This window comes from Hydra vulgaris, chromosome 15, assembly GCF_038396675.1.
Source record: "Hydra vulgaris chromosome 15, alternate assembly HydraT2T_AEP".
NCBI classification, from domain to species: domain Eukaryota; kingdom Metazoa; phylum Cnidaria; class Hydrozoa; order Anthoathecata; family Hydridae; genus Hydra; species Hydra vulgaris.
The window spans coordinates 42,105,001-42,128,287 of NC_088934.1; the positions used below are offsets into that span (position 1 = coordinate 42,105,001).

Sequence of the window (23,287 nt, forward strand, 5' to 3'; positions counted from 1 at the left end):
GGACAGCTACATCCTATTATTATCAAAGAGCAACACATTACTGTGACTATAGAACCTGGTGGTCGATATCTTGGTCATTTTACTCCAAATGCACATACTCATTCAGATAAGCCAGCTAAAAAGATTGCTGAAGGTGTTTATAATTTGCTGCAACAATATAATCTTACTGAATCATGTTTAGTACTTGGAGCTGATAGTACTTCAATTAACACCGGCTGGAAAGGTGGTGCTATAACACATCTTGAAAAGCTGTTAGGTCACAAATGCCACTGGGCCATATGCAGGCTTCATTCAAATGCGTTATTTTTGCGTCACCTAATAGAAGGAATTGATGGACTAACATCATGTAGTACTGGCTTTGTAGGTCCTGTGGGAAAATGTCTTGCTGATGTTAATAAAATGGAGTACAATCCTCAATTTAAAGCTCTTCCAGAGGGAGAGAGCTTTGTTGACATTCCAGAAATAATACTAAAAAATTAAGATCGGCGTATTGCCACCTAATCTTAGAGAAATTCAATGTGGCCCCCTAATTCATGCCAGATGGCTCACTACTGGCATGAGAATAGTCTTTATGTGGACAAGGAAACATGACTTAACTGATAAGAATTTGAAAAATCTTGAGTTACTTGTCTTATTTTGTTTACAATTTTACTTTAAACTTTTTTTTGACATTAAAGTTAAAGACAGACTTGAAGAAACTTCCAATCATATTCTGCCTCAATTGAGAATTCTTAGAAATCAACCTGTTATAGTAAGAGAAATTGTGACTCCCTACATCCAGTTAGGCACTTGGTATGCGAACCATGAAAGTTTATTAATCTCTTTATTATCTAAGAATAATGCAGAAGACCGCAACTTTGCAGTTGACCGAATTTTGGAACAAAGGGGTAATGATATCCTTGGAGATAAGCAAATCACACCAAGAAAAACACCTAAACTGAACTTTGCAACAACTACTCTTAAAGAGCTAGTCAAATGGGAAAATGGTGTGGTACAAGAACCTGTTTTTACTTGTTCGCTCACTAAAGATAAGTTAGTAATGCTAAGATTGACACCTCTAATAACTCCTTCTGTTAAAATTCATACTCAAAGTACCGAGCGTGCTGTAAAACAAGTGACAGTAGCATCCATGTCAGTAGTTGGACAAGATGCAAGAGATGGATATATTAGAGCTAGAGCTCAACATAGAGAGTTGCTACCTGTTTTTAAAACAAAGAAAGAAATTTTAATAAATTTTCAATGTCAATAGATTTGAAAGATATCTTATTTTATTTATTGTTTTTTTAATAGTGTTATAGTAGTGTTATCAAAATATTATTTGGGTAAGGTGGGATAAACCTCCTGTTTTTTGGGGAACCCCATCACTAGCACCACCTTTATTTTTAATGAAACAAAAAAAACACAACTGTTATAAGCAAACTTGTTAATCATTAAAAAATCATTGAAAATTGAAGACCCCTCCCCTAAAATGTTTAGAATCTGCATTGCTGGTAGGATTCATGCAAGATAATGACTTTGAAACAAGTATCAAAAAAAATTGCAAGTGGTCTAAAAACATTATTTGCATTTAATATTTCATCGCAATGAAAAAGAAGGACATGTAAAACATAATAAAGGACAAGTGTGACAAATAAGATTTTACTAAATTTTGCAATTTCTAAAAGTGAAAATTAGGGTATCAAAACTTTTTCCAATCAAAAATATTTTTAAGTAAACCCTATTTAAAATTTGATTTTACATAAGAATACACCTTTTCTTAAGCTTTTAAAAGAAAAAAAAAATTCTCGCTGTACCCTAATGCTTATTCAAGACTCATAGATTGTTAAAAACAAAGACAAACACCAAATACCGTCATTTGAAGTCACTTAGTAGCAAAGAACTGTCGTTTTCCCTAAATGCTGGTGTTTGTATAAAAAGTTTTTAAAGAATTTATTTTGAATGGAAAATAAATTCTTTAAAATATATTCCCCTTTAATCATGAGATTATAACTTTTGAAATATTCAATTGATCCAAAAACACTCTTTGTTGAATAGGTGCACAAAAGACTTTATAAATAATATCTTTTAGGCTTTCGTATGATCCCATGGCCGACGACACGGGTTTCAAAGTGGAGGAGCATAAGCGTCAATTTCTAAAAAAAATTCTCTATATCTTGAATTTTCTAATAAAAAACAAACGGTCCTTTAGAAAAAAAGTGAGGGGGTCGGGATATGGGATAAAAGTTATGGGGTCCGGTCCCCCGGTATCGTCGGCCCTGGATTACATAACTTTTACTGCTTATTTTATCAAAACCAATTGCTTTATATCTTGTTATATTTTGATCCAATTACTTTATTTATATTTAAAGGTTCTATTGAGCTCGCTACAAGATTATTCAGATAAAAACTACTGTTAATTGGTTTTGAGACACCAATTTGTTAGTCTTGGGTTCAGTCGAACCATTTTTTACTTTTCTTTATTTAAATAAAAAAAAGAAAAAAAGAAAAAAAAAAGTTAATAACTCTTCTTGTTTTATTGCTAACCACATTTGCTGGTGTTATTATTTTCTTTAGCAGTTTTTTCAAGGACGTAATTTGCTTTAAGTGTGGCATTTTTATAATTAAGATGATTGGTCAACATCGGTAGCGCGAATAAATTAAAGTGAACTTTTTAATTTTTATCTTTAACGGAAAATATTGCATAATATTCTGATTAATGCCAATACCATTATTTTGAATTTTGGATTATCTAGATATGAATTCTAGAAGAGCAGGAAATACAACTCGAAGGGTAAAAAATGATGAAAGTTCTCTTAAAAATCCTGTTTACAGTGCAAAATCTAATAACTCTGTTAGATCACGGTAGGTAAAGTTTATGAAGTAATTAGACTTTACTTTTGAAGTAATTAGTCTTTACTTTTTTTAAAAACCAGATGTGTAAACTATTATCGTTTAACTATATTTCCAAAATAAGTTTTATAAATTTTAGCTATAATTTTATATTTATAGAATTTTAGAAAAATTATAAAAATGTTACTGAAAACTAATTCATGAACTAAATGTTTGCTTTAAATTTTAAAAGTTATACAACCGCCTTACTGTCACTCGAATCGACCGACATACATACATCATACTGACATAAATACATCGACTATCGATATATGCACATTATCTGGGCCTATCCCTATTAGTCATAAGTCCATAAATTGACTGAACATCAAGAATAGGGGCAATATAATACTTTAAAAAAATATGAAAATTTTTTACCAATCAGAATTAGGTTAAGCAAAAAAGTTCTTTTTTGCAAAAAACTTCTATATTATCTTAAAATATAATTAGATAAAAATCTAGCTTGACCATGACTTTAAGATACATGTTCTAAAAAATAAAATTGGAAATTTCCCATACCCATATTTTTCTTAATTCTGATTATCGCCAAAAGAGGCTGCAATCAACCACTTTAAAGTTGAGAGGTACTTGGAAAAAAAAGAGTAGAGCAAGGAAATGGTTGACTTGAAGACTTGAAGAGTTGTAGGTTGTATGAGTCAGGAAAACATGAAGATGAGAGAGAGTTCCAAAGGATTGATGTGCAGGGGAAAAAACTAGATGAATAAAAGATTTTAGAGCATGCAGGGACAGATACATTAAACAAATGAGATTTACATGAATGACGAGTCAAGCGAGAATGAGTTTTAATAGAATTAAAGATGATGACTCCTTCAAGCAGCGACCTTAATAGTATTTGCAGAAAAGAGAAAGAGATTTTATCTTTGATCATCATAAGCTATAATATCTAAGGGCATTGCCAGATTAAATAAATATGGTGTGAAATCCTGTTAATACAATTAATAAGTTTTTCTAAAATCCGAATAAAATATATCTTGTTATCAACATTTCATATATTTTTTTGAATTTTGTTCTGTGTTTTTTAAGAGTTTTTTATTAAAAAAAATATATATTTTTTTTGTTTGTTAATTCTCCTGTGAATGTCATAAAACTGGTTACAGTTTTACTTTTATTGTAATTTTTGGTTGATGGATAAGTGCTCTAGTTTTTTTTATTTTCATAATCTGCAGACTTGTTCCCAATAAATGCATGATCATAGTATGTTAATTTTGAACATTCATTGTAAATCTTCAACAGCTTTAGTAAAGTCTGTAAATCTTGTTTATGGTATAATTACCAGAGACTGCCTTAAATAATATGTTGCATGCCTTTTGTAGACTAGTTGCACAGTTGCATTTTGAAGAAATTCATGCTGAGATTTCCCTTTGAGAAAAGCCCTTTAGTTGCAACGGTTCAAAAGCCCTTTAGTTGCAATTCTCATGTATATGAAGCTTTTTATTCTCTTTACAGTTGTAATGCATACATTTTGTATGCATTATAACTGATAACTTACATAGGTTATAAGCTAATTTTAAATTCATTACAACTGTTAATTTACATAGATTATAAGCTCTGTTTTGATTTATATGAGTGAAATTGAAATTGCAGTAAAATGGGCTGAAGAGAACAGCTAAGTGAGAGACATTGCATGACAAGAGGTAGATTACCTTTTTTATATTCTTGGTTTTTTGTTATAGAGTTTGTAGCTAGGAACTGAAGTTGTTTTGCTTGTTCTTATTGTGTGATAATTGGGGAACATAACTAGTATTACATATCTTGGTTTTTCTGGTTCATGCTCCGGCATGTAAACCATTTCTTTGTAGTTTATTTCAATTCAAAGAACTACTTTTTGAAATCTTTATCGATTCTATTTTCTGGCACTTAGAACAACTACTATATATGATTCGCTCTTTTTTCTAGTTGCTAGTAGTTTTAGTTGTAGTATTTTCAGTTGCTGCTATAATATATAAGAGTTTTGTTTTGCCAAATCAATATAAGTATATTGTTGTTGTTGTTGTTGTTGTTGTTGTTGTTGTTGTTGTTGTTGTTGTTGTTGTTGTTGTTATTGCTCTGTTAGTTAAGCCATTTATTTGGTATTGAAGATTATTGACTTATGTTGTGCTGCTGTTTGATTTTGGTTATGACTGCCATTATTGTTATTTTGACCACAAAGACATCAAGGCTTTGTTTTGTAGATTTTTGTCAAACGCCATATTACTCTTTAGCTGTTACTCTTTGTATTGCCAACTTTAGATCTTCATTGAGGATAATTTTGTTAAGCATTGGTTTAGATGTGCTTTTTTTGATGGAAATTTGAAGTTAATATGCAGTTGTATACAATAGTTCATATTCTTTGATAGGATTGAAATACATTATAACAAAATGAAAAACAGTAAGCTAGCAAATTGCAGTATTTATATTATATTTAATGAATCCTTGAATGTTATCATTATTTTGAAAACAAAATAATTCTTGAGCTTTTTTATACACATTTTTCTTAAGGATTTATAAAAAATCAAATAGTGTAAAAAAATATTTTTTGACACAATGACCATTTATGAATTATATAAACCAATAATTATAGATATAAAATAGATATTAAATATAGGAGATTGTAGCTTTTAAACGTTTAAACAATTGAGGCATAACCTATAATATAGATGTTAAATATAGGAGATTGTAGCTTTTAAAAGTTTAACCAATTGAGATATGACATAGATATTAAATATAGGAGGTTGTAGCTATTAAAAGTTTAACCAATTGAGATATGACATAGATATTAAATATAGGAGATAGTAGCTATTAAAAGTTTAACCAATTGAGATATGACATAGATATTAAATATAGGAGATAGTAGCTATTAAAAGTTTAACCAATTGAGATATGACATAGATATTGAATATAGGAGATTGTAGCTATTAAATGTTTAACCAATTGAGATATGACATAGATATTAAATATAGGAGATTGTAGCTATTAAAAGTTTAACCAATTGAGATATGACATAGATATTGAATATAGGAGATTGTAGTTATTAAAAGTTTAACCAATTGAGGGATAATGAATGGTAAAAATTATTATAAGTTCAAATAATAAAATTATGTCACTTTGTTATGACTTGAATCTATATTCATTTTTGTAACAGTAACCAATTGAGATAAAACTATTGTACATTAAAATAAAATAAAGCATGATAATTAGCAATATGGCCATGATAAAAGGAGAATCTTTAACAGTGTCCATAATAAGGACAAATCTGCTATTCTACCATTCTTGCATGGTTCAGTTTTTGTTACTTCACCTTAAGACAAAGTTGAATTGTTTGCTAAGAACTTTTCATCAATCTCATTCTTGAATACACTAATCATCCTACCTAAAATAGCTGATAAACTGCTTGACATTTGTATTACTCCAGCCTCTATATCTATATGTCTAATTTGTATTACTCCAGCCTCTATATCTAGTGATTTCCTCCTTCGACTCTTCTACAGCTTGTGGTCTGGCTACATACCTGTTATAGTCTTGCAGAAGTGTTCTCTTTAGCTGTTGTCTATACTTTCAAAACTATTTAACAAGTATTTTTTCAGAGCCTTGTTTTCTAGAGTGCTGGTAAGCGGCATCTGTTATTCCTGTTTTCAAAAGTTCTGAAGAGCTATCTGACTCGTCTAACTACCATCCAATTAGTCTTCTTACTATCATAAGTAAAGTTTTCAAGTCTTTAATTAATAAATACTTAATCTCTTATCTCAAATCTAATAACTTATTGACATTAGTATGGATTTCAATCTTTTTGTTCTATTGCTGATTTGTTAATGGTTGTTACTGCTGAAATTGTTAATGAATCAATAGGTTTTATCATACATTAGTTAGATGTGGAGAGGTTAGGGCTATTTCTCTTGACATTTCTAAAACCTTTGATAAAGTTTGGCATGCTGGTCTTTTCCATAAGCTCTCCTCTTACAATGTATCAGGTAACTTCTAGTGGTTTCTCAAGATTCTATTCTTGGCCCTATACTTTTTTAAATTTACATTAACAATCTCCCGAAATTTCTCATATCTAAGTGGAATTGTTCGCTGATCATACTACCATTTATTCTTGCCTTTATAAGAACACTTACCAACACTCTGCTTTCTTGGAAGGGCATTTGAGCTTAAAAAAGATATCACTACAGCATGGGACTCACAGTGGCTGGTGAGCATTAACTCAGATAAAAGTCAAATTTTTTCAGATAATTCAGATAATTGTTATCACAATAATATACTAGATCTTTCTATATTTATGAACGGTAAAATACTCAATAAGTCATCTACCCTTTTTCAAGGATTAACTCTTACTTCTGTTCTTTTTTGGAAACCATGTATCAATCCATTGCAAAGTTAGCATCTGCTAAGGTTGCATTTCTTTATCGTGCTTGCCATTTTTTTACTCCGGATTCTATTCTTTACCTCTATATTTCTTAAAAATGTCCTTGTATGGAATACTGTTGTAATATCTGGAGCAGATCTTCGAATGATGTCCTTATTTATGCCCTATATTTATGAAGGGTAATTACTTGATGAGACATTGTGGTAGTGGTGTAGTGGTAAAGCGCTCGCTTCATAAGTGAGAGGTTCCGAGTTTCAGAGTTATAGAGTTGAGAGAGGTTTATAACCACTATTAAGTAGCCTCCTCATCTGTAGTGGCCTTCTTGGCCTTGAGGAGGCGAATAGCAAAAAAAAAAAAATCTACCCTTTGCATTCTAGGATTAATTCTTACTTCCGATCTTTCTTGGAAACAATATATCAAACCCATTGCAAAATTAGCATCTGCTAAGGTTGCATCTCTTTATTGTGCTTACCATTTTCTTACTCTGGATTCTATTCTTTATCTCTATAAATCTCTAATCCGTCCTTGTATGGAATACTGAAGCTATATATGGAGCTGATCTTCAAATGATGTTCGTTCTCATTTAAACAAGGTGCATAAATGTATTGTAAACATAGTTGATCCTGCTCTTGCAGCCAATTTTCAACCATTGTCACATTTTTGTAATGTTGCTTCTCTTTCTTTTTTTATAAATATTATATTAAGCGCTATATTATATACTATATTAAGCGCTACTCTAAAGAGCTAGCGTCTCTTGTACTATCTACTAAAATTCATTCTCGTGTTACTTTTCATTAAAATAAGTCTCATCTTTTTACTGTGGCTGTTCCTAAGTGCGTCAAAAATCATCCATGAGAATGAACTCCAAAAGAACTGATGTTCTTTTGGAATTCATTCCCTTTATCTTGTTTTCCTGATTCATTGCAATCATTTAAGTTGTTTTTTAATTGTTATATTGCTTCTTAAACTTCATCTTTTCTCTTCCAGTACCTTCCAACTCTAATACTGAATGCTTGCAGTCTTGTTGGAAGTGGGTTTGATTTTTTAAAAAAAAAAAGACATTTACTGAAAATTAAGTGAAAATGTTATATAGGTAGTATATGTTTTGTACTATAGTTTTTCTGTAATAGATAAATTTTCTTTTCTTTAGGCTTATGAAAGAGCTATCAGAAATCATGGTACGGAGTGTTTTTATAATTGTTTACTAATTAATACTTAAATTGTATATACTTTATTTTGGTTTAATAAGCTCTTTGACATGTTTATGTATGCCATTATTAAAATTTAGGTACATTTTTTTGATTTCAGGGTCATATACCCATACATTAATTAATGATAAAATCAATTGAATGTTGCAATTTTGTTTATGCTGTAAAGTTTTGTGCATGTTTATTATCCTTATATTTTGAATTGGATTCCAATCTGATGATTGCTTTGGCCATAAAATTTTATTTTAAATGATAAAAGTTTTTATCATTTAAAGCACAAATGACACTTCATTTGCTTGTTTAATGTATAGAGGATTTGCTCTGGGACTGGTCATACTTGTTAATTGTTTGTAAATATTTATTTAATATGTTCATAAAGTGTAAGCTTTGTTTTCTAACTTCTTTAATATTTATTTAATAACTGGTGTGACCAGTGTCACAATAAAATCGTTAAACTTAAAAAACCTCTTAAAATATATTTATAATAGTATAGTTTTTATTTTTATTTTTTTAGCTTTCTAGCAACAAATCTGTTACGGCATTTCCTGATGAAGAAAATACATTCAAATGGCATGGAAAAATAAAAGGACCACCTGATTCTGTTAGTTTCTTTAATTATTGTTTTTCATCATTAAATTTTTATATTGATTATATTTGCCTCCCCAAGGTTGTAGTTTACTATTCTTGAAAAAAAAAATTCAATTTTCTTTATAACTTTATATCAGCCCTTTTACTCCAAAACACAAACTTTGATGAAGCTGCTGTGCATAAAGCTAAGCAGTATTTCTTGGGTATGACGGGTTTGGACTCCTTATACCTTACGGTTTCAAAGCATGTATGCTATCACTACATCGCCATTATATTTTGTGTTTTTATTTTTATTTTTTTTTAATTTGCTTTTATTTCTGTGATAGCATTAAAAATAAATAAAAAGTATGTCACCATGTTTACAAGCTGGCATTAGATACCCAGTACATTTTGTTATACAAGTATTTTTTACATTAAAATGTTTACTGAAAAGTTTCTATTTTTAAATGGCTTTCTTTGTTTATGTTTAGAAACTGCCTTTGTACTATCATAATGATTATGTTTAGAATATTTTCTTAATGCTTTTAAACTAAAAGAGGTTCATTTTCTTAGATGTTTTCAAAGTTTTTCTTTTTCTCCTTTTTCTAACCCAAATATTAAATAAAGGTTATTTATTGGTTTGTTTGCAGTGTAAATATGAGATGTTTTTTACAAATTATTTGTTTGATACAATTTTTATAGAGTACTTCTAAGGGTGTTGCCAGTTACACCATAACTGCTTTATAATTACTATTGAAGAATTTAATTGTTCTAAAATTAGAAATACTTTAATTATTAGACATACAGGCAATAGTAATCAAATGCGTTTTTATTAAGCATTTATAGAAAATGGAGATTAAATTCTTTAATTATTTGACATATAGACAATAGAAACCATTTAAACTAACCCAGTCACACTTTATACCACTTTTTTATATTATCTACTAAATAAAATAAACTTATTTCTAACACACATTGCTCTATAGAGGTCATAAAAATCTAGTAAGAATTAAAATGATCTCTGTTAAATCACTGGTGGCAGTTATTCTATAGAGGTCATTTAAATCCATTTTAAAAAAATCTCTTACAAGAGTAAATAATTGAGGAGATAATCTGTTATTCAAAAGGCTTAAATCTTTTTACCACTTTTTGTAAAATGCAGTTTGTATTTTTACTTCTAGTTAATGTAATTTATGACAATCATTTTATTGTAAAGAGAAGGCTATAAGTTTTTTTTCCATGCTTTATATAAGGTTACTTTCTATATATATATATGTTTGTGTGCCACAAAATTTGAAATCAATTTTTGAAAGTTTTTTTCTCAACCAATTTTGCTCAAATTTTGCACACTTAATCATTTTCGATGACAATACAAGGAAATGGAAAAATTTGACCAAAAAAAGTTAATTAAGTTAACAAAAATTTAATTTGTATTTTCTCATACATTTTATGTATTTGATATGAATTGCGTATTACGTCACAAAAATCATTGATTTGCAAATTATTTGCAGTTTCGAAGACATTAAAGCGCAGCGATTCAAAACCTATTGTTTTAAGTTATTAAGTAATAAGTCTTAAGTTATTAAGTTAAAAACCTATTGTTTTAAGTTATTAAGTTAATAAGTCTTAAGTTATTAAGTTAAAAAACAAAAATTTAGTAAAAACAATAATTTTTAAATTAAAAAAAAAAAAAACAGTAATTTTTCCTTCTACAAAAGATAACAAAAAAAGAATTTCTAGGCCCAATAGAATTCTGCTTGCATAAAGCATGGATTTGAAAAAAGAATTTTTTTTTGATTTACTAGTTTCCACTGTATTAACCTTCCTAAAACTAACTGTTTAATTGGCTATTCATTTTTATTGTTTTTGTTGTTGTTACAATCCTCTCTCACATCTATAACTCAAAAACATAAGCCTTGGTGAACAAAGCCACTGCATGGAGAATCAAGTTGAGCATTGTGCAGCATTTATACGACATTAATCAATTTTTTTAATTTTTGTCTCCTTCCACCTCCTACCTAATTCCAGAGCAGCCGACACAGCATTGACACTTTTCAAAACATACTGAACCATCTTTTACAAATTTTATCTTTTTTTTATTTTTTTAACTTAAAATGAAATAGGTTTTTTAAATAGATTTATTGAAGAGGATGGTACGATTAAAAAAAAAAGATCTGCTATTTTAAAACACAGTAGAAATAAAAGTATTAAAAAAGTAATGAGGAACATAAAAATAAGATTTTTTTTTGATATGATTTATTTGTATTTGCTTTTTATCATGATATTTTCCATCATTAGAAGATGCTTTGTTGTCACTTTTATTGAATTTAATTTGTTAATATTAGTGATGTACTGATTATTTGGCATCAGATTTGGCTTAATCTGCTACTTTTTGCACAATCGATATTGGCATCTGCCTTTTTTTTATTAATTTACTGATTATCCAATTGATGGCAATTTAATATTTTTATCCTGTATTATGATAATAATTAAATAATAAATAAACAAAAATTTATGGATTACTTAATTTTTTTTTTTGAGAAATTGTTTATATTGTCTTTGTTTACAGGCAAACTTGTTTGTTCTTAAGATGATGTTTACAAGCTTTAATTTAACAGCTGAATATACTTATACTTTTATTACCATAATGTTGTTTTTAGAATTTTTTTTTTTTTTGCTATACCTAAAAGTAACCTATTGTTATCTATATGTATTCAAGTATAGTCTTCTATATTTCTATATGATTGTTTAGATATCTGAATTACTAATAAATTAATAAAGTTACAGAATTTTAAGTAAACAATTATCTAAATACCATTTTCTCTCTATATTGTATTTATTTTTTGAAAGTTTTCTTTTCATAATAAAAAAACTAAAAAATGTATATTTTTTTAACATAGCTTTTCTAATATCTATTAAAATAATGATTTGGCTCTGATTTGGTTCCACGTATTTGTTTACCAGTTCTGATTCCATGAAAAAGTTTACACGATTTAAAGTTGTATAGTCTTATATTTTCAAAATTTTAATAATTAGTTAATTCATCGGTATCGGCATCAGTATCGGCCTTTTCCCATACATCAGCATTGACCACAAATGTGCTATCGGTACATCACTAGTTAATACACACAAAATCAAATAGATGGTTAGGTAGATTTTTCAATTATATATTTAGTATATATTATTAATTTTTTTTTAAGGTTTATATCTACTGGTATCATTATGATACCAATAAACATCTAGTTTATTTATGTATACTATTTGTATGCATAAATATACCAGACATTTGTTATGAGATTTTGCTATACAAGGCTTTGTGTTCTATAATAAACTCAAGTCAGTTTAAATATTTTGAATTATCTTTGTAAAAAGGGTTGTTAAATTATTTTAAATTACATTTAAAGTATGTTAAAAAAATTTTTTTTCATAATTATAACTTGAATTTTGCAAAGATTTATAATATTATAGATCTATTATAACTTATGTAAAATAGCAGTAAAAATTAAAGAAACCAGTTTAAATAAATACAAAGATTAATGATAAAACAAATATAATGTTTTAAAACTTAATTATAATATAATAATGGTGCCAACTAAATTTAAACAAAAGAACAATTTAAATTAAACGAGAGAACAATTTAACAGGGCCAACATCACCGGGGGCTACTTTTTTTCTTAAAGACTTTTTTTTTTTAGCTATTGACGATTGTGCTCCTTCGCTTCAAAACCTGTGTTGTTGGACCTGTTTAAAAACGGAAATTTTAACTTATGAATGAATGTTTTTACAGCGCTGATAGTTCTTCACGTTTAATACTGAATAATAACCTAGCATCTATAAATAAAAAAATTTCAATTTTTACTGCTATAAAGTTGAAGAAACATTTTAACTTTTTTACTAATTGCTAGGTTTATAATATGTATAAATGGGTTTTAGATTTAAATTGAACCCTTTAATATTTTATAAGAATCTCTTGTAAAAAGTTATATTTTTTAAGCTGTATGCTGATGTATAGTCTATATTAATATACTATAAACGTTTATATGATCTTTTTTTACAATATATTTATACATATTTTCTGAAATCAGACTATCACATGCCAAACAATAGTGTGTCTTTCATATTATCATAAGATCTAAACAATGTCTTATTTGCATTAATAAATATTGCTGTATGCTGTCTTTTATAATCATAAATAAAATGCCAATAAACAGTTTATTAGTAATAAATTGATTTTCATTTAACAATTTTCTACTTTCTGTAAAACAACATTCTTACTTTCTGTGGAACAACATTCTTACTTTCTGTGGAACAACATTCTTACTTTCTGTGGAACAACATTCTTACTTTCTGTGGAACAACATTCTTACTTTCTGTGGAACAACATTCTTACTTTCTGTGGAACAACATTCTTACTTTCTGTGGAACAACATTCTTACTTTCTGTGGAACATTTTTTTGAAATATTCAGTGACTGGAGAGTGCTCTAATAGTTTGAGTAAAACTCAAATTATTGATGCACTCTCTTCAACAATTTGAGTAAAACTTGATTAAAACTTGTCTCCATAGGTACATACTAACTACATCTACATGCTGAAAGACTACTGATGTAGTTTTGGTTATGTACCAAAATAATTTACTCCTTGTGTGAATACTGATGTTCAGTGGTGCATGCATTGGATCTTATTCTCTATAGTTTATTTTAAAAAAACTATGAGGCTCTAAATAAAATATCATCTTCACAATATATAATAAAACATCATCTTCACAATAATAACCTAATATTTCTCAAAAAGGTTAAAACTGTTGGCCAGATTTTGTTCTCCATGTGGGTGTTAAAACACTATTCTGAAGCTATAAAAGTATTATCTTTTATATTTTAAATTATGCAAAAACTAATAGTTTGATCAGCTCTCTAACTTCTTGTAGACTTGGCAATTGGTTTGTATCTAATGTTCTTATAAACTTGTTTGGTTCTTGTTTTGTAGACTGCTCTTCAACATTTTTGTAGACTTGGCAATGGGAATTTTACTAGCACTAGGGTTTCATTTCAAACCTAAGTAGAGTTTGGCATTTGATTACTATACAAATGATTTATTAAATTATTTATAAGTTACCTGTTTTAAATTTGTTTCTTTCTTTTTGTGATATGTGAAATAATAAAAATGCCTACTCTAATTCATTATTTAAAGCATATATTTTTTGAAAAAAAAAGTATAATATGCTGTTTCTTTTGCAGATCACAGAACTTAAGTGTTTGCTTTATTATTTACTTGTAATTGTTTTATTTTTTATGTGTTTTTATTCAATGAATATCATTTGTCAAACTGGGTTAACACAAGTAGAAGTAATCTTTAATTAAAAGTTTGTATAACTGTCAAGTGTAAAAAATTTATGCACTGTAACTGTTTGAAAATCTGAAGATAAGTAGAACTCACAGAAATAGTGTGCTTGGTAACAACAGACAAATCATGATGAATAGGCCACTGTAGTAAAGAACATTGTAAACATTTAAATTTTGATTTAAAATTATAAAAACTGCTTCATAAAAAATATTTTTTTTTTTTTAGATTTATCAAGGCTTAGCATACAAAATGAGTTTAAACTTTCCAGAAAACTACCCTTATGAAGCTCCAACTATTAAATTTGTTACACCATGTTTTCATCCAAATGTTGATGCACAAGGAAATATATGTCTTGATGTTTTAAAGGTAACAATTATATTTAATGTTTGTCAAGGTGATTAAATCAATGTAAGCTTTAGTAGTAGTTTTATAAATACAGTTTAATGCAAAAGCTTATTTATGAGTTATATAATTTGATTATATACTTAACTTATTTACAGGAAATGTGGTCTTCATGTAATAGTGTTCTATCTGTGTTAGTTTCCATACAAAGTCTTTTACAAGGTATGTTTGCAATGTTCAAAACAAGGTTTGTCTATTATGTCTAAAAATATTTTCTTTTATATAATTCTTTAAAAAATTCTTTTTTCTTTTATATAATTATAGACTTTTTGACAACAGTTGTATTTAAACACTAATGTGCACTGCAATAGATAAATTGCTAATAAAATTTTATATCTTTTATAAAAGAAATATATATATATATATATATATATATATATATATATATATATATATATATATATATATATATATATATATATATATATATATATATATATATATATATATATATATATATATTATCACTTCCAACAAGGCTGCAAGCAACCATTATTAAAGTTGGAAGTTACTGGAAGAGAAAAGATAAAGTTTATAAAGAAAGATAACTATTAACAGACAACTTAATAGGTTGGAAATTATATGAATCAGAAAAATACCAGACAAAGGGAGCAAATTCCAAAGAACTGATGTTTGAGGAAAGAATTTTTGGAGCACTTAGGAACAGTCACAATAAAAGGATGAGACAATTGAATGATGAGTAACATGAGAGAAAATTATAGTAGATGGCACAAAAAATGCTAGCTCTTTTGAGCAGCCCCCATCAATTTATTTAGAGAAAAGAGAAAGAAAAGTAACATTATGATGATGTAACAATGGTTGAAGGTTGGCTGCAAGACCCAACAATGTCCAACTTTGTTTGCAATATGTTTTTGCACTTTTTCTAAAAGAGAAAGGACATTCGAAGATTTGCTCCAGATAAAGCAACAGTATTAAAACCAATGATATTGGCTGAAGGATAGAGAGTAATATAGAATAAAGAGAAAGGTAATAGTGTGAAGTATATATATATATATATATATGTATATATATATATATATAGTGTATGTATATATATATATATATATATATATATATATATATATATATATATATATATATATATATATATATATATATATATATATATATATATATATATGTATATATTTATATTTATATATATATATATATATATATATATATATATATATATATATATATATATTCATATGTTTTTAAAAGCAAAAACTTTTTTTCAAATGCAAACATGTTTGCAATTTCATGTTGTCTCAAGTATTTTATAAAATACATTGAATGTAATCTAAATAAAAATCTGAACTCTTTTTTTTCATTAAAAAACTATTTATAGAATTGTTTAAGCATCTGTAAATCATAAAAGCATCTGTAAATCATAAACTTTTAATAAAATTATTAAAATTCAATGCTTGTGAGTTTTTCAATTATTAATAGAAGCAAGAAAAAATGTTTCTTAAAAAAGGTTTTCTTTATACTAGAGCTGTGTCAAAGGTAAATTTTTTCCTGATACTGACACTACCAATACCTAAAAAGTAGATAATGCGTACCAATTCTTAAAAAAATTGTTATACCAATATTTAAATATTGAAAGAAGGTTATTCAAAATTTACAAACTAAATTTGTGAACATATTGTAATCAAGCTGGTTTATTTTCTTAATGCTTTAAGAAAAATTATTAAGTTTTAATTAATTTTTCTGTTTGAAGGAAATTATTTGTGTACTAGTTATTAAAATTGTATGTTGTTCTTATTAAATAAATGTTTTGTTTTAATGCTGTATAAAATTAAATTGCTAAAAATATTGTTTTTAAAATGAAAAGTATTTTTTTCATCATTTAGTCAAGATTCTTCACACCTTAAGAGTGGACTTAATGCATAATAACAGTTATTAAAATTTCTATAAGAAGTAAACTTTCAAACAATGTTAAGTTTCTAAAAAAATGTTTCCAAGCTATTAATTACTGTTATAAGTAACTTTAAATGCTTGCTAAATAGATTAGCACATTGCTTTGATTTGACTCTTTTCATAGTGGAAAATATGATTCACACAAGTATGTTGAACTAAAAATTGAAATGAATTTTATACTAATCTTTTTTTGAAGTTAGTTTGACTTACCTTCAAGAACTATTTTCCAAAATCCAATTAAATTAGTGTTTTATGCAGCATCATAAGTTTTTTTGATTTTCTTGGTGATCTAATAATTATATTTCAAATTAAGATATATCTTTAATCAGTTTTCTTGGAATCAGACTGCCATCAATAATAACATAAATTAAAAAAAGATTTACTACAAATTCTAGAAACAATTAAAGTACATGAAAATGTATTTTAATAAAAATTTATTAAAAAAGTCTTCTAGTAAATCTTTTAGTTTTTCTCTTTAAGTAATCATTTTCTTTATTTTAGGAGAATGATTTAGTTTTTAAGCCAAGATCTCTCTGTTAAAGAGTAATTTTTTTTTGAAAATTGATTGAGCAAGATCAGATATATTTTTTCTTTTCCCTTGAAGAGACTCATGCATAAATGTTGCATTACATCAGTTCTTGCAAAAATTTCAAAGATTTTAAATGTTTTTAAATTCAATAAAAAAAAATTTAATTGGTCCTAATTTAAAATAATTTTAATTTGTCCTATTTGGTCTCTTCAACGCTGATTTAAAAACAATTGGAAAATTAAAATGTTTTACTGCAAAATATTCTTGGTGAATCATTCAATAAACTGAGATAAACCTAGGGTTCTAAGGATAAATTTTTAATAAGCCTCAAAGCCTAACACTTTTCCCAACAATTGTTGATGCACTATCTGCAGCAAAACTAATTAGCTTGTTGGTAGGTGCATTTTCTTTAGTCATAAAAGTTTTAAGGGGTTTCTGTATATCGACTTCACAAATTAGGTTATCCAGCTCAACAAGTCAAGTAATTCTATCGCAATTACATCTAAAGTTACACATCAAACATACTGCCATTTAAGGTCTTGAATATCTGTTGATTTATCCCATGCTAAACTAAATGCGGTAGTGGTGCAGTGGTAGGGCGCTTGCCTCATAAGTTAGGAGTTCCTAGTTTGATCCCCACCACATCCCTGGTAGTACTGCGCTAAACTTGTTTTTCCATGCAGCCGCCTAATTTGTCAAGGTTTGTGTTTTGGAGTTATAAAGTTGAGAAAGGGTTGTAACCACAATTAAATTAGCCTTCTCGACTATATTGCCCTTCTCGGCCTTGGAGAGGTGAAAGAACATTAAAAAAAAAACATAAATATCGATTTATTATTTTTTTTATTTAATGTCTATTTCCTTAAACTTTATTCTTGTTTTTTTTCCATTCTTACTTATTTTTGTGAAGCAAACTGCTGTAAATAAAGTATTTGCTTTATCCATTTTTTTGAAGCAATTAGTTTATTGATAAACTAATATTATTAACACTTTTGAAATAATAAAAAATAATGATATTTCAAGAAATGTATGGGCTTGTTAGCAGCTAAAGTGTGTCATGAAATAAATGTGAAAGTAGAAAAACAACTAAAAAAACGTACTCCTCAATTTTTATTTTGATCCAAGTAATTATTTTAATACAATAATATAAGAAGATCAAACATTTAAAAAAAAATAATTAATTATTCCTGTGGGAATCTAATAAAATTTCGAGCTTTTGCTTTAGCGGTACCCATAAGCTTGCGCACAGAATAAGAATCAAAACTATTTAATGCTTTTTCAAGTGATATTTAATATCTTTAATGTTTCTGCAAAGCTTTTTTGTTTTTTTTATTTTTCTTTTAATAATAGCCCAGTACTTTTCAATAACTCTCAATTCTGGGCAGTTTAAAGGATTTTCTGTTTTAGGCACAAATTTCACATTATTCTTTTTATACCATTCCATAGCTAGTTTACAATAATGAATTGAAGCTAAATCAGGCCAGAACACAGGTCTGTTATTGTGTCATTTATTGAGAGGTAAAAGGCGTTTTTGTAAACATTTTTTAACATATATTTGATCAGAAAGTGTGGATTGAGAAATATAAGGTGCTGATTTTTTGCCACAACTGCAAATAACTTGCCAAATCAAAGCTTTATTAGCGAACTTGTCATGTTTTGTGTATTTAAGATTCTTATCTGCTTTTCCTCCATATTTGGCAATATAATAAACAGCACCAGAAATTTGTTGATGATCATACTTGATATAAGTTTAATCGTCTTCAATAATACAAAAATTTTTAGAAATAAAATTGTCATACAACTTTCTGCCGTGGGTTCTTGCACTTTTTTGTTGATTTTCAGAATGGTTGGGCACTATTGTGCTTTGAAAGAATAAAAACCATGTTTGTTTCTAACTTTTGCAACAAAACTATGAGAAAATCCATATATTTTTGCGCGTTCCCTTAGTGAAAAGCTTGGGTTATTCTTAAAACTGTTAACCAGTTTTCTAACTAGTTTTATATCTTTAAAATCTTCCTCTCTTCCACCACCAGATTTGCGTTTGATCGATTTTGTTTGATAAAAACGTTGAATAACACAATTAACGGTGTATGGATGTATTTGCAACGATTTTGCTATCGAATTGTAGCTACTATTAGGATTTTGTAAATATTTGTGCATAATTTTTTCTTTTATGTCTTCTTCTTTTGTCATTTTTAAAACTAATTTCAAGTTAAATCCAAAAATCAACATATTTTTTTGAAACCACAACACGTTGTAAACAAAATACAAAACAATTAAAATGATTTTAATACAACCACTGAAAAAAAATGACGTTCTAATTCTTTCACATTTATTTTGTGTTTCGTTAAATACTTTATTTGTCCATTCAATTTTCTAAAATATCAACTAGATAGACTGTTTAGTGTAACACTAAAGCCTTGTGTCAACTATATTGACTGTTATGCATAGAAGCAACCTTTATAAATCAATTAAATAAACTGCTTGTATGGAGGAGGGGGTGTTACCCCTCCTCCATACAAGCGTACATGCTTTATCGTACATGTAAGTGTACATGTTATGGAGGGGGTGTTATGATTGAAATGTGTTATGATGTTATTTTATGTAAGCATACATGTTATGGAAGGGTGTTATGAATGAAATGTGTTATGATGTTATTTTATGTAAGCATACATGTTAGAGGGGGGTGTTTTGAATGTATACAAGAATGTATGTGTGATGAATGAACAAGTGTTATGAATGTATACAAGGGTGCGTCTGTTAAAGACAGCCAGTATGTATGCAGTTTTATTATCTCTCATTCTCTATCTCTTTTAAAACCTGATTTCTTTTTGTTTAACAAAATAATTGAATTTCACTTGGTAAAGTAATCAGTATTATGTTATGAAATAGAAATAGGTCAAGTTAACTAAAAGTTTTTTTCTTTTTAACATTTATGTGTAAGAGGAGAGGATGGGGTTGATTTTGCAGGAGGAGGGGGGTTGTTAAAAGCATACAAATGCAGTGGTTTTAATGTGTACGTACTTTATGGATGCCTCCTTTGTCTGAATTTTAACATCTTCTAAAATGTCTTTAAGTAATTTCTTAGTTTTAAAAGCTCTATATAAAAGCTATTTAAAAGCTATAAATGGAAAAAGCTTTTCCGTTAAACATTTTGTTTAACAGAAAAGCTTTTCCCATTTATAGTCAAGAACATAACATATTGGCATATCTCCAAAATTTTTATGCATATCTCCAAATTTTTTGCTTTTTTGGCCTACTTTGGCACTATGCTTATTAATAGTTGACTAGATTGTTTTATCTAAATATTCATGAATATCAGAACTACAGTTAGTCGTCTATATTTTGATATTTAATAGTATCATAATGACTGTTAATCATCTTATATTGTGATATTTGTAAATATCTAAATGATGTTTTTAGGTATACTTAAAAAAACAATATTTTTTTTTTATTTTCATGTTTTTTTTTTAAATACAAAATACATAAGATGGGTAATAAAAAAAAGTAATAAAGTACTTTGAGAAAATGTATACATATATATTGTCTTGATTTTTGATAACAGAGATTGTGGCATTCTTGATTTAACAGAGATGTTGCATGTTTGATAACAAGATTGTTGCAAGTTTTTGATAACAGAGTGTCGCATATATAATAATAATGCAACACGTTATTATCTACGTATAATGCATACAGGGCAATTCTGAAGAGGTCTTTTATGGACGGTGTCGCATGATGTTTTTTTGCCAACTAATGACAAAAAGTAAAAAAAAAAAAAAAAAGGTCTTTGGTATTTAATATTTGCCAACTTAAGTTCAAAACTTGCCCAAACAAAAACTACATGTACACATGTGCTGCTTTAAATGCACATATAACAGCTTTAGGGGGGGGGGGTACACCCATACACCCTCTCTTTTGGGGACAGCTCTGAGTGCATATCATGCTCTGAAGCCTGTTTTACTACAGGCCTAAAAATCACGCAACTGATAGAAAAAAATAGAGTTTTTGTGGAATTAAATAATTCTTCTTTAATATAATTTTTTTTTCACTTACAATGAGACAAAGGTTAATGTTTTTAACTTTGGTTTAAAGTTTGTTTTATGTTTGTTTAAAGAAAATTAAATTTTTTTTTATTACTTGTTATTTAACTTAAAAAGAATGTATTTAGCTTGAAAAAATGTAGTTAAAGAATCTATAGAGTTAAAATAAGTTTATATAGATAATTTAAATAGAGTTAAGATAATTTAAATAGAGTTAAGATAAATTTTTAGGCATTTTTATGTTTTTAATCATTCATTTAAAAACTTTATAAAAAATATTTAAAGAAAATTTACATATAATTTTTGAAAGTAGTTATTTATCAGGTCTTTGTACTTGACTTAACACAACACCTAACTCTAATACTGCGCTGCTTGTAGGATTTGCTTTTTTCAACAAAAGCAAGGAAATGATAAATGCTATAAAATTTTGTTATGTGCTTTTTGGTTCTCGGTAAAGCAAAGATTTTTATAGATGTCTTGATAAGCATACACGCTCCAACTATCGTATAAAATGCGTTTGAAAACAAATATGAAGTTCTCGGTGTCTTTTCACTTCTTCTTCATCTGTCGACTGGGTTAGATAAAGTTAGTGTAATATGCATTACAAGACATACAGCATTTCATAACGTAACTGAAAATTTTTTCCCTTTTGCATTTAGTCGCATCAAACTTGGGCCCTGTTCTATAAAAAATTTATAAAGTTGTAAAACTTACAGTAAAACTACAATTGAATATACGTTTTTAGCTGTTTAAAATTGTAGTTAACTCAACTAAAATAATTTATAGAAAAAATCAATGTAAGTTTTTAGTAATATGTTCACAACTTATACGTTTTAGCTACGTTACAAGATAATTACTATTGTTAACTTATTGCTGTTAGTTTTTTGGTTTGTTATAAACAAACCGAAATGTTTATTTGTTCTTTACTTTTATTTTGTTATAATTTTCTTATTTTAGATCCAAATATTGAAAGTCCTTTAAATCCTCAAGCAGCAACACTTTGGAAAACACCAATAGGTATTTAATAAATTTAAATTTTTTGTAAGTTTTATTAAAAACTTACCAATTTCAGGCTAAAATTCAACTTCATTCAACGAAGGGATGAATGACATTAAGCTTACATTCAGGGTCGGACTGGCATTTACGGGCCCGGGGGGAGACATAAATGCAGGACTGCCTTATATATTAAAATTTCCCTATATTATATATCAAGGACCTTTTTTTTTGTACGTTTAACCCTTAATCACGTAGTTTTTTCTCAAATTGTATAGGAAAAATAAAAGTTACTTATATCTTGATTTGAACCTCCAACCCCCCTCGCTAGTCCGACCCTGCTTACATTCCTGTGATATTTGCGTGTGTTTTTATTTTTCTAATATCTATTAAAAATATCTTGTTTTTAAATAAATTTTATATTTTTATTTATATTAAAGATATGAAACCCGGAAAAGAACTTTTTAAGAATGTTATTATAAACTTATATTTTACATTTTCTCAGAATACAAACGAGCTTTGATATCTGCATCCTCAGACGCTATCGAGGTGTTCAATTCGTGGTAATAGTGAGATTATAAAAAAAATAACTCTAATTGTAAATAAATTCATAATTAAATTACTGGAATTCTATTTAATACAATTTGTTGTTCGTATTTTTATACACATGTGTATGAAATATAATATTTACAAGTTTATATTATTTTTGTGTGTGTATGTATATATATATATATATATATATATATATATATATATATATATATATATATATATATATATATATATATATATATATATATATATATATATATATATATATATATTTACTAGAAAAAAACTTCCCTAAGACACACAAACTTCACAAAATGTTAAACAGAAACACTGTAAAGGTAAGCTACAGTTGCACTGAAAATATAGAAAAAATTATAAAAAACCACAACAAAAAAATTATCTTCCCTAGAATTGAAAATAATGATCCAAAATGCAACTGTCGAAATAAAGCAGAATGCCCCCTGAATGGTAAGTGCAAATCCACAAATATTATATATAAATGCA

General features: G+C 27.5%; 1 protein-coding gene across 1 annotated transcript; it reads left to right on the forward strand.

Annotated features, from left to right (window-relative positions):
* Positions 1 to 2,648: 2,648 nt before the first annotated feature.
* On the forward strand, positions 2,649 to 22,929 carry LOC100211593 (probable ubiquitin-conjugating enzyme E2 C). The gene is made up of 7 exons (XM_065818714.1): positions 2,649 to 2,841; positions 8,382 to 8,409; positions 8,954 to 9,040; positions 14,573 to 14,713; positions 14,848 to 14,911; positions 22,196 to 22,255; positions 22,737 to 22,929. Exons 1-7 carry the CDS (start codon positions 2,735 to 2,737, stop codon positions 22,796 to 22,798), a joined length of 549 nt encoding a protein of 182 aa, XP_065674786.1. The 5' UTR covers positions 2,649 to 2,734; the 3' UTR covers positions 22,799 to 22,929.
* Positions 22,930 to 23,287: the final 358 nt, after the last annotated feature.

What these genes read in the sequence shown, in the direction of transcription:
- LOC100211593 (XM_065818714.1), top strand. Translation starts at nt 2,735, where the DNA reads ATGAATTCTAGAAGAGCAGGAAATACAACTCGAAGGGTAAAAAATGAT. An exon ending in AATAACTCTGTTAGATCACG is followed by an intron (nt 2,842 to 8,381) that starts GTAGGTAAAGTT and finishes TCTTTTCTTTAG; the next exon opens with GCTTATGAAAGAGCTATCAG. An exon ending in TAAAAGGACCACCTGATTCT is followed by an intron (nt 9,041 to 14,572) that starts GTTAGTTTCTTT and finishes TTTTTTTTTTAG; the next exon opens with ATTTATCAAGGCTTAGCATA.